Below are 17,710 nucleotides of genomic sequence, written 5' to 3' on the forward strand. Positions count from 1 at the left end.
GCATTTAATCCACTTAGCGGTTTTATAAAATTCAATCCACGAATAATTATCCTCTTCTTTTTGCCTTTTTGGTTTATATTATTGTGTTAGTGATACGTTTGATATATGCTGCTCAGGGTGTTTAATGACAATGTGCCGCTCCTCGGAGAACAGGACATCTTATAGCATGCAATTCCTAAGAAGATCCACTAACATGTTTGAATCAGTATAACCACATCAGTACAATGCCGAAGATTTTTTTTTTTAAGTTAATATAACTTTATTTAGTTTGCTTAGACATTTTACACTGCAGCAATGAGAAGCAATGCAGAACACTGATTTGGATTGCATTATTGTTATTTAACTGAGGCAAAACCATTTTTAAACAAATACACGAAAAGAAAATAATGTGGATAAAACACACAAGGTATTGGGGTTGCAGATGTGCCCACTAAGATGAGATGAAGTTTTATTAGAAACACAACAACAGGAGTAGACTTTTCTTTTTAACTCTTTCAGGCTGCTTCAAGATCTAGTGTTTAAGAAGGAACAGCAGATGCTGGAAAATCGAAGGTGGACAAAAGTGCTGGAGAAACTCAGCGGGTGCAGCAGCATCTATGAAGCGAAGGAAATAGGCAACGTTTCGGGCCGAAACGTTGCCTATTTCCTTTGCTCCATAGATGCTGCTGCACCCGCTGAGTTTCTCCAGCACTTTTGTCTACCTGCTTCAAGATCTACCCTGGCCACTCCTTTCTTCAACATACTGGGAGGTGTTAGGAGCTTGACAGCCCAGATAGTTGCTTCCCCTATGCTATCAGACTGCTGAACCAATCACCTCTTTCACGCCCTTTCCTGCTGCAGATTGCAGTACAATACTTGCACCATTCTGCCGTTTTACTCTCATCGTTGTATTAATTGTTGTAGTTATCATTACAGCGTATGCGGTTTACTGTATGTGAACAAGGAATTTCATTGCGCTCAGGTATATTTGACAATCAGTTAATCTGAACAAGATCACAAATAATGTGTAACCAAAACGATGTATAACTTATTTTGCCCCTTTCCCTTAATAACTCAGGTTAATAAAAATCTACCAAATCTCAGTATTTTTGGCCAGTTAAAGGTATGATGAAATCATCTGGAGCTGTTGCATGTGTTTCCTAACATTAACTCAGAAAGGTGTACCTCTAAATTAAAAAAATATATATATTTTCTACCTACTCTATCAATTCCCCTTAATTCTCTATCAATTCAAAAACGTTTGATGAAATCACTTAATCACATAAATTCCACAGAAATTAATTATATTAACAGTGCATCAGAGCAGGGTTGGCCCCAGAGACATTTAAGGGCCTGTCCCACTTACGCGACTTTTCAGCGGACTGTCTGCCACCTTCAAGCTCGGGGGCACTCGCCTGAATAATCGCAAGCTGGATCGACCGTCAGCACTGAACACACACACACACACACACACACAAACACAAACACATTACAGGGGCGGGGGCCAGGGAAAGAGGGGGAGCGCTGTCTGACATTCACACGGTGCATAGCCATGGTGATACCCGTGATGAACAGGAAGGTTAAATACGGCTGTCACAGTGTACGGTAAGTCCTTTAACAGAGCGGGGAGGAGGGGGGGAGGGGAGAGAAGGAGGGAGAAGGGGAGAGAAGGGGGGGAGAGAAGGAGTGGAGACACTTTTAAGAAGCCAGACAACTTTTAAAAAGTCAGAGATACACAGCTGTGAAGTTTAGCAGGCATTTAACATTACCGGTCGGTTTTCCTTGGTTCTGAAAACTTGTGCTTACGTTTTTTTTTCTCACAATGAGCCAATTAAAATGCCCGGTCAGCAAAGGACTACCTATAATGACATGGCGACCCCACTACCACTGCACTATGAGTCAAAAGTATCGATTTTCTCCATCCCGCCCAATTTTTACTTGCAGAAAAATGTTCAGCTTGTAGGCCGCGAGTAGTAACCACTATTTGGGAACTCCTCTCAACCATGAAGGAGACTTACCAGAGACCACCTACGACCATGTGTCGACCATGCTGTGCCTAAACTCGCCAATAAGGTCGCCGTAGTGGGACAGGCCCTTTAGCTTCTTTAGCCTGTTCCACTGTAACTTCTCTTCTGGCACTCTATCTCCTGGAGAATATAGATCTCAGAATTAGTAGTTTTGATCATTTCCTATTTTATTAACATTAACATGAGTTAGGAGCAGGAGCTATGAGCAGTTCTGGGCCCCATATCTAAGGAGGGATGTGCTGGCATTGGAGTGGGTGCAGAGGAGGTTTACAAGAATGATCCTGGGCCATGATTAATGGGTTAATGTATGATGAGTCTTTGAAGGCACTGGGCCTGTACTCGCTGAAGTTTAGAAGGATGAGGGGTCCCCACATTAAAACTTACCTAATGGTGCAAGGCCTGGTTACAGTGGATATGGAGAGGATGTTTCCACTAGTGGAAGAGTCTAGGACCAACGGGCATAGCTTTAGAATAAAAGGACGTACCTTTTTAAAGGAGATGAGGAGAAATTTACTTAGTCAGGGGGTGGTGAATCTATGGAATTCATTGCCACAGACGGCTGTAGTGGCCGTCATTTGGTATGTTTAGAGCGGTAATTGACAGATTATTGATTAGTAAAGGTGTCAAAGGTTATTGGGAGAAGACAAAAGAATGGGGTTGAGGGAAAGATAAATCAGCAATGATTAAATGGTGGAATAAACTCGATGGCCCGAAAGGCCTAATCCTACTCCTAGGATTTATGAATATGGCCCTCACCTCCTTGTCCCTTCTCTGTCATTTAATCAGATAATGACAAATTTCATTTCAACCTCGACTCTGCATTCCCAAATACGTGCAGTAACCTTTCATCCTCTTGCATTTCTGTAGGTAATTGGTAAAAACTGAGGGCATCTGAGAGGAAGAATAAAATGAGATTATATAGGATTAGGCCGTCAATTCCTAATTTCACCCTTCTGCACCTTTTGGTTGTGAGAGTCCTGATATCTTTTTTTATGTCAGAGAAAGTAGGTTAATGCCCCTGTCCTACTTAGGAAACCTGAACGGAAACCTCTGGAGACTTTGCGCTCCACCCAAGGTTTCCGTGCGGTTCCCGGAGGTTTTTGTCAGTCTCCCTACCTGCTTTCACTACCTGCAACCTCCGGCAACCACCTGCAACCTCCAGGAACCGCACGGAAACCTTGGGTGGGGCCCAAAGTCTCCAGAGGTTTCCGTTCAGGTTTCCTAAGTGGGACAGGGGCATTAGGATAAGATTTAAGTTTATTATTGTTAGGTTTACTAAGGTACAGTGAAATGCTTTGTTTCCCATGCCATCCAAACAGATCAGATAATAAATATACATAAATACAATCAAGTCAATCTCAAGTGCAATAGATGGAGTAAAGGGGAAGAGTGCATCATATAATTCTCAGCATTGAAGCACGCCAGTTCCATACCCAAAATCCAATGTCCTCACTGGCGAAGAGGTGAATCAGACAGCACCCTGGTTTATGGAAGGACTGTTCAGAAGCATAACAAAGGTGAAGAAGCTATACCTGAGCCTGGTAGTACACACTTTCAAGCTTCTGTACCTTCTGCAGGATGGGAGCAGGGAGAAGAGGAATGACTGGGGTGGGCCAGGGTGGTCTTTAATTATGTTGGCAGCTTTTTCCAATGCAGCGTGAAGCGTAGGTGGAGTCAATCCTTGGTGGCAAATCTGTCTATGTGATGGACTGGGTTACATCTACAACTCTCTGCAATTTCTTCGGTGTTGGACACAGTTGTTCCCAAGCCAAATTGTGATGCAGCCCGACCGTATGCTTTCCATGGTGCATCTGTAGACTTTTGTAAGAGTCATTGGAGACATGCCGAATTTCCTTAGTCTCCTCAGGAAGTTGAGACATGGGTGTGTCTTCTTGGCCCTCACATCAATGTGGTTGTTCTATGACAGATGATTTGTAATATTAATGCCAAAAACCTTGAAGCTCTCGATCATTTCCACTTCCGTACCATTGATGTTGATTGAGGCATTTACTTTCGGAAGTTGATAACTAGCTCCTTCATCTTGCTGATATTGTGAGAGAGGTTATTGCCCTGACAACACATTATTACATTCTCCATCTCCTTCCTGTACTCTGTACTCTAAAAGACATTGGGACAAGTACTGTTTGTGGATAGGAAAGGTTTAGAAGCCTATGGGACAAACATAGGCCAATGGAACTAGCTTAGATGGGGTGTCTTGGGCAGTATGGACAAGTTGGGTGAAATGGTCTATTTCCATTCTGTCAGACTCAATGGCACTATGTACTCCCGGTTGCCACTTGTGAGAAAATTTGTAACTCCGCATATTTCCAGAGATCTAGGACCATCCATTCGCACGGAACTGTGGAATTCCACTGGCAACCCATTGCGGTACTTTGCATAAAGGAAAGTACGGACTTTATTCATTCATGCAAAGTCAGCAGCCGATCTGCACTCTAACATTTCCCACTGAACTACGGGATAAAGAACAGCAATGACAGATATTTAGTGTTATTTATATGATTTGCATCACACAGCCAAGTAAATTGTTCTGCAAAAGTATTACTGGGCTGTCTTTCTCTTTCAGCCTGCTGATTACAATGCTTCCACATTCCGCTTTTGAAAGAAGCATGCATGATTTTTGCTCTGATCCCTAAAGAGTGCTCTGGATTGAATAATGCAAACAGAATAATGTTGGAAACACTCTGCAGATCAGGGAGCAACTGTAGAAAAAGGTAACAAAATCAATGATTCCGATGAAGATCTTTTTGTCAGAACTGGGAAAGAGAGACAATACAAGTTGGTTTAAGTTGCAGACAAGGTGGTCAAGGAATAGATCCCTCTCTTATCTTCTCTATAACTTACAACACAATTGTACTGAAGAGGGGTCTTTGACCTTAGCTGGTTCTCTTTTCACAGATGCTGCCTCACCTGCTGAGTGACTACAGAACCTTTTATGAAATGACTTTTTACCAGCTTCAGCAGCTTTTAAATTAAACAGCCTGGTAAGCTTGTTTAAACTGTCTGCTTCATCTCTATGAGGATACCGATTCCGTTCTTCCTGAATCTTCAGTTTCTGCAAATCAATAAGAAGCTGTTTAATGCCCAAGTCTTCTGCAAGATTGGAACATTCTGCTGAATGTCATGGTCATGTGTATCCCTGGTGAACAAACCGGATAGAAGACATAAAAGGTGCTCATTGTCTGGGCCATGTCTGCCAATGAGGCTTTTCTTCTTAAGTCCTTTGCATGTCCCAGATTTTCTTCCTTAGGAACATCAGCATATCAATTCTGATCATATGTATAGTCTGTTTCTTCTGTTCTCCTGAAAAGGAACCCTATCAATCATAGATCATATAATCAGATAATGATCCACACAAATTGTGTTTAGAATGTAGTGAAAACAGGCCATCTCGACCCTTCTAGTCCGTGCTGAACACATAATCTCCCCTAGTCCCATATACCTGCGCTCAGACCATAACCCTCCATTCCTTTCCCATCCATATAACTATCCAATTTATTTTTAAATGATAAAAACGAACCTGCCTCCACCACCTTCACTGGAAGCTCATTCCACACAGCTACCACTCTCTGAGTAAAGAAGTTCCCCCTCATGTTACCCCTAAACTTCAGTCCCTTAATTCTCAAGTCATGTCCCCTTGTTTGAATCTTTCCTACTCTCAGTGGGAAAAGCTTTTCCACGTCAACTCTGTCTATCCCTCTCATCATTTTAAAAACCTCTATCAAGTCCCCCCTTAACCTTCTGCGCTCCAAAGAATAAAGCCCTAACTTGTTCAACCTTTCTCTGTAACTTAGTTGCTGAAACCCAGGCAACATTCTAGTAAATCTCCTCTGTACTCTCTCTATTTTGTTGACATCCTTCCTATAATTAGGCGACCAAAATTGTACACCATACTCCAGAATTGGCCTCACCAATGCCTTGTACAATTTTAACATTACATCCCAACTTCTATACTCAATGCTCTGATTTATAAAGGCCAGCACACCAAAAGCTTTCTTTACCACCCTATCTACATGAGATTCCACTTTCAGGGAACTGTGCACAGTTATTCCCAGATCCCTCTGTTCACCTACATTCTTCAATTCCCTACCATTTACCATGTACGTCCTATTTTGATTTGTCCTGCCAAGATGTAGCACCTCACACTTATCAGCATTAAACTCCATCTGCCATCTTTCAGCCCACTCTTCCAACTGGCATAAATCTCTCTGTAGACTTTGAAACTCTACTTCATTACCCGCAACCCCACCTATCTTAGTATCATCTGCATACTTACTAATCCAATTTACCACACCATCGTCCAGATCATTGATGTACATGACAAACAACAGTGGACCCAACACAGATCCCTGTGGCATCCCACTCGTCACTGGCCTCCAACCTGACAAACAACCATCCACCATTACTCTCTGGCATCTCCCATTCAGCCACTGTTGAATCCATCTTGCTACTCCACCATTAATACCCAACCATTGAACCTTCTTAACCAACCTTCCATGAGGAACCTTGTCAAAGGCCTTACTGAAGTCCATATACACAACATCCACTGCTTTACCCTCATCAATTTCCCGAGTAACATCTTCAAAAAATTCAAGAAGATTAGTTAAACATGACCTTCCAGGCACAAATCCATGTTGACTGTTCCTAATCAGACCCTGTTTATCCAGATGCTTATATATATTATCTCTAAGTATTCTTTCCATTAATTTGCCCACCACTGACGTCAAACTAACAGGTCTATAATTGCTAGGTTTACTCTTAGACCCCTTTTTAAACAATGGAACAACATGCGCAGTACGCCAATCCTCCGGCACTATTCCCGTTTCTAATGACATTTGAAATATTTCTGCCATAGCCCCTGCTATTTCTACACTAACTTCCCTCAATGTCCTAGGGAATATCCTGTCCGGACCTGGAGACTTATCCACTTTTATATTTCTCAAAAGTGTCAGTACTTCCTCTTCTTTGATCCTCATAGTTACTCTACTTGTTTCCCTTACCTCACATTAAGCAGTTCCTTGACCGATACAGTGTCGAAACAGGCTCTTCGGCCAAACTTGCCCACACCGGCCAACGTGTCCCAGCTACACTAGTCTCACCTGCCCGCGTTTGGTCAATATCCCTCCAAACTTGTCCTAATCATGGACCTCTGTTTCTTAAACTTTGGGATATTCCCAACCTCAACTACCTCCTCTGCCGTGTTCCGTGCATCCACCAGCCTTTGTGTGAAAAGGTTACCACTCAGAATCTTTTAAAATCTTTTCCTCTTCACCTCAAACCTATGTCCTATGATTTACCGACTCTGGGCAAGAGAATCTATGCATCTACCCAATCTATTCCTCTCATGATTTTGTATACCACTATAAGATCACCCCTCATCTTCCTGAGTTCCAAGGAATAGAGTCCATTAGCCATTCAATAAACCAATCATTAAATTCTATCAACCATTCCTCAGCCCACTTAGCCAATCAATCAAGATCCTGCTGCAATTTTTCACAACCATCTTCACTATCTGTATGTTCTCATCCAAACCATTGATATAGATGACAACCAGTAACAGGCCCAGCACCGAACCCTGAGGCACACACACCACTAGTCACAGGCCTCCAATCCGAGAAGCAACCTTCCACCATCACCCTCTGCTTCCTTCTATGTAGCCACTTTTCTATCCATTCAGCTATCTCTCCTTGGATCCCAAGCAATCAAACCTTACAGAGCAGCCTACCATGCGGAACCTTGTCGAATGCTTGGCTGAAGTCCATATATACATCTACAGCTCTGCCCTCATCGACCTTTTTGGTTATGTCTTCAAAAAACAATCAGATTTGTGAGAATATACAAGAAATGGTTGGTAAGTTTTCAGATGACACTGAAGTGGGTGGTATCGTAGAAAGTGAAAATGGTTATCAAAAATTACAGCAGGATCTTGATCGGCTGGGAAAATGTACTGAGGAATGGCCAAAGGAGTTCAAAGTGGAGTTGCATTTTGGGAAGTCAAACCTGTGAAGAATCTTCACATTGAATGGCGGGGCCCTGGGGAGTGTTATAGAGTAGAGGAATAGACAATAGACAATAGGTGCATGAGTAGGCCATTCGGCCTTTCGAGCCAGCACAGTCATTCAATGTGATCATAGCTGATCATCCACAATCAGTACCCCGTTCCTGCCTTCTCCCCATATCCCCTGACTCCGCTATCTTTAAGAGCCCTATCCAGCTCTCTCTTGAAAGTATCCAGAGAACCGGCCTCCACCGCCCTCTGAGGCAGAGAATTCCACAGACTCACAACTCTCTGTGCGAAAAAGTGTTTCTTCATCTCCGTTCTAAATGGCTTACCCTTTATTCTTAAACTGTGGCTCCTGGTTCTGGACTCCCCCAACATCGGGAACATGTTTCTTGCCTCTGGTCCAAACCCTTGATAATCTTATATGTTTCAATAAGATTGCCTCTCATCCTTCTAAATTCAAGAGTATACAAGCCCATCCGCTCTATTCTCTCAGCATATGACAGTCCTGCCATCCCGGGAATTAACCTTGTAAACCTACGCTGCACTCCCTCAATAGCAGGAATGTCCTTCCACAAATTTGGGGACCAAAACTGCACAAAATACTCCACGTGTGGTCTCACCAGGGACCTGCAGAAGGACCTCTTTATTCCTATACTCAACTCCACTTGTTATGAAGGCCAACATGCCATTCGCTTTCTTCACTGCCTGCATGTTTACTTTCATTGACTGATGAACAAGGACCACCAGATCCCGTTGTACTTCCCCTTTTCCCAACTTGACACCATCTAGATTAGGGGTGGGAGATTGCAACCTTCACGTGGTCCGCCCTGTTTCATCAAATGCAATCAACCTGGTGTGCACAATCAAAGAAGATCAAATAGAACAAGTTGTTCTACACCACTCACCCGTTCCCCCAATGCAAGCCTTTCCCCCAATGCAATATTGCACCACTCACGCATAGCCCCCAACTACGCAGGCGCGACTCATTCCTCCTCATCCCCCAGCACTCCCTCCTCCTCCTCTTCAGCCTCCCTCTTCAATCCCTAGAGAGGGAGGGGTGTTGGAGAGGGAGGGGGATACTAGAGAGGGATGGGGCAGAGAGGGAGGCGGCAGAGAGGGAGGGGGAGAGGTGTAGAGAGAGAGAGAGGGAGGGGTGTAGAGGGAGAGGGAGGGGGTAGAGTGGGGGGAAGGAAGGGTAGAGAGGGAGAGGGAGAGGGCCCCGGTCACAGCCCCATCCCAAGCCCCGGGCTCGGCCCACACTCCAGCACCACCCTCTTTCCTGGTCCCAGCACACTGATGCAATTTTAAACAAGCCACATCAGCGCCTCTACTTCCTGAGAAGATTACGGAGAGTCGGTATGTCAAGGAGGACTCTCTACAACTTCTACAGATGCACGGTAGAGAGCATACTGACTGGCTGCATCGTGGCTTGGTTCGGAAACTTGAACGTCCAGGAGCGGGGAAAATGCTGAAAGTTGTGACCATTGCCCAGTTCATTATCGGCTCTGACCTCCCCACCATCGAAGGGATCTATCGCCATCACTGCCTCAAAAAGGCTGCCAACATCATCAAAGACCCACACCATCCTGGCCAAAGATTATAGAGCGGAGCTCCTCTAGTATCTTTGATCCTGGCCACACACTCATCTCTCCGCTGCCATCGGGAAGAAGGTATAGGAGCTTGAAATCTGGAACATCCAGGTTCAGGAACAGCCATCAGGCTATTTAACACATCAACCAAGCTCTGAACAATAACAGCCTATTATTACTATTGCACTTTGTTTATTTATTGTGTATATAGTCTATGGTATATACACACAATGAACTTTTATCTCCTGTTCTGTATTACGTTTACATATTCTGTTGTGCTGCAGCAAGCAAGAATTTCATTGTCCTATCTGGGACACATGACATGAAACTCTCTTGACTGGACCGAATGGCCCACTCCTGCATCTATTTTTCTATGTTTCTACTGATGTTGTCTGATATTCTAAGATATTCCTACACATATTTTTTATGTAGGTGGGGGGGGTGAGGGGGGGGTCTCCATTTCCAGCATCTGCAAGTTTTGTTGTTTTATTTTGGGCGCTCGGTGAGATAACTTTTTGCTGGTCGTTGGATAACGGCCGCTCACGCGCTCCCGCTCCCTGTGGACCAACGGCCGCTCCCTGTGGACCAACGGCCGCTCCCTGTGGACCAACGGCCGCTCCCTGTGGACCAACGGCCGCTCCCTGTGGACCAACGGCCGCTCGCGCGCTCCCGCTCCCTGTGGACCAACGGCCGCTCCCTGTGGACCAACGGCCGCTCCCGACACTGGACCAACGGCCGCTCCCCGTGGACCAACGGCCGCTCCCGACACTGGACCAACGGCCGCTCCCGACACTGGACCAACGGCCGCTCGCGCGCTCCCGACACTGGACCAACGGCCGCTCCCTGTGGACCAACGGCCGCTCGCGCGCTCCCGACACTGGACCAACGGCCGCTCGCGCGCTCCCGACACTGGACCAACGGCCGCTCGCGCGCTCCCGCTCCCTGTGGCCCAACGGCCGCTCGCGCGCTCCCGACACTGGACCAACGGCCGCTCGCTGGGCGGCTGGCAAACTGCGCGCGCGCTCCCGCGCCCTAACGTCGCTGCCGTGTGCCGTGTGACGTGTGACGTTGGCGGCTGCGCGGTCCGGTCCGGGCCAGGCGGGCGGGCGGGGGAAGGATGGAAGGAAGGATGAGCGGCCGCGGGCCCAAGTTGGATCTTGTTCAGGTCTGGAGACTTACATCGGTTTCAGGGGGTGGGAAGGGAAGGCAAGGGTGCAGCGAAGTAACCCCGTGAAATGAACCAGAGGATGACACGTTGAGCAATCGCCCAAGTGTTGCCCGTCCTAAGGGTGCGATTCAGCAGAGGCTTGATTAAATTCCTGGCGTCATTCCCTACAGAAATAGGCCCACAGTGGCCCATTACATTATATTGTATTGACGATAGTCACAAAATGCTGGAGTATCTCAGCGGGACAGGCATCATCTCTGGAGAGGAGTGGGTGACGCTTCTTCAGAGCCTTCTCTCCAGAGATGCTGCCTGTCCCGCTGAGTTACTCCAGCATTTTGTGTCTATCTGCAGTGTAAACCAGCATCTGCAGTTCTTTCCTGCACATTTGGATTAATTCAATTTACCAGCACTTTGTCCGTAACCTTCTCTGCCCTGTGCTCGACTAGTTCTCGGTGCAAATGCCAACCTATCAGACATCGCATTCCAGGCTCCAACCATCCTCTGGGTAAAAAAAATAATAATCTTATTTTCCCACTAAACCTCTTACCTCGATTCTATGTCCTTTGGTTTTAGACTATACAATTGAGAAAAGTGTCCTATCCTATCAATGGATCTCATAAATGTGTGTATCTCCATCTCATCCCTCCTTTGCTCCAAGTAAAACAAAGCTAGTTTTCCCACAAAGACGCAAGAGACTGCAGTTGTAATCCCGAGCAACAAAGTGCTGGAAGAACTCGAGACACAAGAGACCGTAGTTACTGGAATCTTGACAAAAAAACAACAAGGAACTCAGCAGATCAGGTGACATCTGTGAAGGGAATGGACAGACAATGTGTATGGTAGTGACTCTTCATCTTTTTCTGAACTTTTTCCCTCCATAGATACTGCCTGACTTAATAAGTTCCTCCAGCATCATGTTTTTGCTGGTCTTTCCAGTTTCTTATGACTGAAACATTACAACCTCAGTACCACCCTGGTGATTGTGCACTCTTCCTTTGAGGTGACAGTCAGAACTGCAGATAGTACACTCGCTATGGCCAACCAATGTTTTCTAAAATTCTACAGTAGCATCCCTGCTCTTTCCTCTATGCTCTGGCTAATGAAAGCCAGCACAATGTAAGCCTTCATCACCTTATTACTGATGCTGCCATCTTTACAGACTTTTGGTCCTCGGTTCCACAATATTCCCTGCTATTCACTGTATGTCTTAGCCTGATTAGTCCTGCTTAAGCACATCATCTCATACTTACGAAGATTCCTTTTCCTTTCAATCTCCTTTTGCTCTGCCCATTTTACCAACTGATCATTATCATCTTTAGCCCAAGGTCATCTTCCACACATTCAACAAGACCACTAGTTTTCATGTCATCTTTTGAGCTTACTAATTTCTACCTACATATGCATGTAACAAATAGTCAGTCCCAGCACTAGTCCCTGTGATAAACTACTGGTGATAGGCTTCTGTTCACAGGACAGCCCTCCACCATTGCTTGCATTTATTTTATTTTAAAGCTGGATATTTTAATTATCAAGTAGGATCCAAATAAAATGCTGTAAACCCTCAGCAGGCAGGTAGCATTTGTGGAAAGAGAAGTTGTTAATCTTTCAGGTCGACTTTGAGCCTTTGTCACAATTGGGAAGGAGAGCAAAGCAAGTTAGTTGTGCAGGAAGGAACAGCAGATGCAGGTTTAAACTGAAGATGGACACAAAAAGCTGGAGCAACTCAACGGTGCCAGATAGCATCTCTGGAGAAAAGGAATGGTTGACGTTTCGGGTCGAGACCCTTATTCAGACTGAGTCAGGAGAAAGGGAAACGAGAGATGTAGACGGTGATGTAGAGAGATACAGAACAAATTAATGACAGATATGCTTGTAACCATCCCCCATTAACCTGACAAGTTTCCCATGTGGAAATCTTTGAAGGATACTGAAAGCATATATCGACAACATCAATCACATTGCCCTCTTCCTAACCAACGTCACCCCATTGGAAACAACACCAACTGAAGCTCGCCTCCAGATGTGGAAGAACAGACTAGCCACTGTCCCTATTTCCACCAAGATGCGTATACCAGCAGCAGCGCGCTTACCACCAGGTGCTGATGAACACTGGCTGAACTGGAGATGTCTCAACCGACTGCGAACCGGGGTCGGGCGGTCAAGGGTGACAATGCACAAATGGGGCTACATCGAGGGTACAACAACCTGTGATTGTGGCACACAGACCCAGACAATGCAACACCTACTGCAATGCCTTCTTCTTGCCTATGGCGTGCACAGCCTAAAGTTGTAAGACAACGTTCTATTTGATCTTCTGTTTGTGCACACCAAGTTGATTGCATTCGTCGAAACAGGGTGGACCACGTGAAGGTTGCAATCTCCCACCCCACTGCAATGCCCATTGCTGGATAATCCATGTACTACTGCAGACCTTGCACTTAACACTCCAATAGCGCAACGATGTGTACAGTGGCGAGCCACTATATAGCATAAGGACATGAAAGAAGAAGATTGCATTCAACATTCCTTCTTTAAAAAAATTGTCAGACATTGAGCACCCCCCTCACCCCCACTTCAGAAGTCCTTAGTGAATGAAAACCAATAAACAGCATATGCAGCAAAACTGAAATGAAAACAGAAAATAATGGAAACACAAAGTAGTTGAGGCAACATCTATGGAAAGAGAAACAGTTAACTTTTCAGGTTTGAGAACCTTTTCAGCAAGCTCCTCCCTGGCCCCCCAGCGAATCCTGAGATATGTCTCATTAAAGGGACTGTCCAACTTGGACGTCCTAATCCACGAGTTTAAAAGACCCGAGACGAGTTGAAAAAAATGTCAAGGTCGTGTTGACTTGCCGAAGTAAAATAACTCCTACAACTATGTCTACGACCCCCCTCGACCTCAGTCTTCCACACCTAAGACTAGCTACGAGTGGAAATTATCACATGATAAAACAATGTCATGTTTGCATTTTTTCTCGGGCCAGTTACCGACCTACAACTACCATCACGACCTACCAACGACCTACCTACGAGTGAAAAGTATCAATTTTTACCATGCCTACCTTTTTTTTTTACTCGTCGACATTTTTTATTAGGCAGGAAAAAACACCGCAACCTACTTGAGGCCACGAGTACGCAGAGACCACCCACGAGCATGAGGAAGAGTGACCTACGACCTCGTGGCGACCATGCTGAGAGTATGAGTCAAGGGCAAACTCGGCCGAGGTCGCCAATTAGGTCGTGAAAGTGGGACAGGAGCTTAACTGGATATTGATCCACCATTAACCCTGTGAAGGTATCTAATATAGAAACATAGAAAATAGGTGCAGGAGTAGGCCATTCGGCCCTTCGAGCCTGCACCGCCATTCAATATGATCATGGCTGATCATCCAACTCAGTATCCTGTACCTGCCTTCTCTCCATACCCCCTGATCCCTTTAGCCACAAGGGCCACATCTAACTCCCTCTTAAATATAGCCAATGAACTGGCCTCAACTACCATCTGTGGCAGAGAATTCCAGAGATTCACCACTCTGTGTGAAAAATGTTTTCCTCATCTCGGTCCTAAAAGATTTCCCCCTTATCCTTAAACTGTGACCCCTTGTTCTGGACTTCCCCAACATCGGGAACAATCTTCCTGCATCTAGCCTGTCCAACCCCTTAAGAATTTTGTAAGTTTCTATAAGATCCCCCCTCAATCTTCTAAATTCTAGCGAGCACAAACCGAGTCTATCCAGTCTTTCTTCATATGAAAGTCCTGACATCCCAGGAATCAGTCTGGTGAACCTTCTCTGTACTCCCTCTATGGCAAGAATGTCCTTCCTCAGATTAGGAGACCAAAACTGTACGCAATATTCCAGGTGTGGTCTCACCAAGACCCTGTACAACTGCAGTAGAACCTCCCTACGCCTATACTCAAATCCTTTTGCTATGAATGCTAACATACCATTTGCCTTCTTCACTGCCTGCTGCACCTGCATGCCTTCTTTTAATGACTGGTGTACCATGACACCCAGGTCTCGTTGCATCTCCCCCTTTCCTAATCGGCCACCATTCAGTTAATAGTCTACTTTCCTGTTTTTGCCACCAAAGTGGATAACCTCACATTTATCCACATTATACTGCATCTGCCATGCATTTGCCCACTCACCCAGCCTATCCAAGTCACCTTGCAGCCTCCACACAGCTAACACTGCCCCCCAGCTTTGTGTCATCCGCAAATTTGGAGATGTTGCATTCAATTCCCTCGTCCAAATCATTAATATATATCGTAAATAGCTGGGGTCCCAGCACTGAGCCTTGCGGTACCCCACTAGTCACTGCCACGGATGCACTACCTTCCCTGATTTATTCTTTTGCCAAACTGGGATGAACAATTGTTGTAGTTCATCCATGCAGTCTTTAAATGACTTCCATTGCATATCCACCGTCAACCCATTAAGAATCAATTGTCAGTCTATCTTGGCCAATTCACGTCTCATACCCTCAAAGTTACCTTTCTTTAAGTTCAGGACCCTCGTTTCTGAATTAACAATGTCACTCTCCATCCTAATGAAGAACTCAACCATATTATGGTCACTCTTGCCCAAGTGGCCACGCACAACAAGACTGTTAACTAACCCTTCCTCATTACTCAATACCCAATCTAGAATGGCCTGCTCTCTCGTTGGTTCCTCTACATGTTGGTTTAGAAAACTATCCCGCATACATTCCAAGAAATCCTCTTCCTCAGCACCCTTGCCAATTTGATTCACCCAATCTATTTGTAGATTGAAGTCACCCTTTATAACTGTTTTACCTTTGTTGCACGCATTTCTAATTTCCTGTTTGATGCCATACCCAACTCCGTTACTACTGTTAGGTGGCCTGTACACAACTCCCACTAGCGTTTTTCTGCCCCTTAGTGTTTCGCAGCTCTACCCATATCGATTCCACATCCTCCAAGCTAATGTCCTTCCTTTCTATTGCGTTAATCTGCTCTCTAACCAGCAACGCTACCCCACCTCCTTTCCCTTTCTGTCTATCCCTCCTGAATATTGAATATCCCTGGATGTTCAGCTCCCAGCCTTGGTCACCCTGGAGCCATGTCTCCGTAATCCCAACTATATCATAGTCATTAATAGCTATCTGCACATTCAACTCATCCACCTTATTACGAATGCTCCTTGCATTGAGACACAAAGCCTTCAGGCTTGTTTTTACAACACTCTTACCCCTTATACAATTATGTTGAAAAGTGGCCCTTTTTGATTTTTGCCCAGGATTTGTCTGCCTGCCACTTTTACTTTTCACCTTGCTACCTATTGCTTCTATCCTCATTTTACACCCCTCTGTCTCTCCGCTCACACATTTAAGAAACCCTTTCCCTTTAACTCCATCCACAACTATCCCATTTGACACCCCACTCCCCTTATTCAGTTTAAAACCACCCGTGTAGCAGTGGCAAACCTGCCTGCCAGAATGCTGGTCCCCCACCTGTTAAGATGCAATCCGTCCCTTTTTTACAGTTCCCCCTTACTCCAAAACAGATCCCAGTGATCTAAGAATCTAAATCCCTGCCCCGTGCACCAGTTCCTCAGCCACACATTCAGGTCCCGTATCTCCCTGTTCCTGTTCTCGCCAGCACGAGGAACTGGAAGCAAACCGGAGATAACAACCCTGGAGGTCCTGTTTTTCAGCATTTTTCCAAGCTCTCTAAAGTCACGCTGCAGAATATTCATCCCCTTCTTTCCGACATCATTTGTGCCGACATGCACTACGACTTACGGCTATTCACCTTCGCCCTTGAGGATTTTCTGCACTCTGTCCGTGGCATCCTGGATCCTGGCACCAGGAAGGCAGCACACCATCCTCGAATCCCGTCTGTTGCTGCAGAAACCCTTGTCCGTACCTCTCACAATGGAGTCTCCCACTACAATGGCGTTGCCTGACTTTGGCCTATTTGGTTTTGACTCAACAGCCCTATTTGCATCGCAAGCCAGTCCGCCGCTCAGTGTAACAACGTCTTCGGTCCCGACAGCTTCTAAGTGGGTGAACCTGTTCACAAGAGGTACAACACCCGGGGATGTTTGCATTCCATGCTTCCCTCCCTTTCTCACCATCTCCCACCTTCTCTCTTCCAGTACCTTAGGTGTAACAATCTTGCTGTAAGACCTGTCGAGGAACGACTCAGTTTCTCGGACGAACCTGAGGTCATCCACTTGCTTCTCCAGTTCCCCAACACGGTCCTTCAGGAGCTCTACCTGGATGCACTTCTCAAATTTTTAGCAGCCAGAGGCACCAGCAGTGTCCTTGACCTCCAACATAGTGCAAGCATCACACTGAATCAGCTTGCCTGACATCTCCTTCTTTCGTCTCTCCCTCTCCAGTGTTTTGGTAAGCCTCCTCTCCTCAGCCTCCTCGCCAAACTCACACTTTTCTCACAGGGCACTCGAGCCAAAGACTCACACTTTTCTCACAGGGCACTTCCCTCACAAGGCCGCTCACTCACTGCCTCTCCCTAATAGCCGTCTTGCTTATATTGACTGATAAATTGCCTAATTTACCAATTTACAAACCAAATTCCTCAGTTTTCAACTTTCACCCCTCTGACTCACTTCTCTCCTCCCACTTGGGCTAGAGCCAATCAGTGTTTTCTCTTGCTAAACTTCTCCTGCTGTTGCTTCCAAATCTACAGCAGCTCTGAATAAAGTCTGCCTGTGTTTGCCTCTCCTTTTCAACTGATTTCACCCCTCTGACTCACTTCTCTCCTCCCACTTGGGCTAGAGCCAATCAGTGTTTTCTCTTGCTAATCTTCTCCTGCTGTTGCTTCCAAAGCTACAGCAGCTCTGAATCCCCAAATATCCCCATTTTAATGATAACTTCCAGAATTAACAATGTTCCAGAATTAAAAAAATGCCATTCCTTCAATTGTCCAACTACA

At 45.5% G+C, this 17,710-nt stretch overlaps 1 protein-coding gene across 2 annotated transcripts in view; it reads left to right on the plus strand.

Annotated features, from left to right (window-relative positions):
• Positions 1-10,668: 10,668 nt before the first annotated feature.
• LOC116980997 (protein FRA10AC1) overlaps positions 10,669-17,710 on the plus strand; it is a 65,126-nt gene continuing 58,084 nt past the window's right edge. For both annotated transcript variants that reach the window (XM_033033582.1, XM_033033581.1), the window contains exon 1: positions 10,669-10,782. In XM_033033582.1, the coding sequence (XP_032889473.1) occupies positions 10,735-10,782 (48 nt within the window). In that variant the 5' untranslated portion in view covers positions 10,669-10,734. The remainder of the gene's footprint in view (positions 10,783-17,710) is intronic.

The sequence above is a fragment of the Amblyraja radiata genome, chromosome 15 (assembly GCF_010909765.2).
Source record: "Amblyraja radiata isolate CabotCenter1 chromosome 15, sAmbRad1.1.pri, whole genome shotgun sequence".
Lineage (NCBI taxonomy): Eukaryota > Metazoa > Chordata > Chondrichthyes > Rajiformes > Rajidae > Amblyraja > Amblyraja radiata.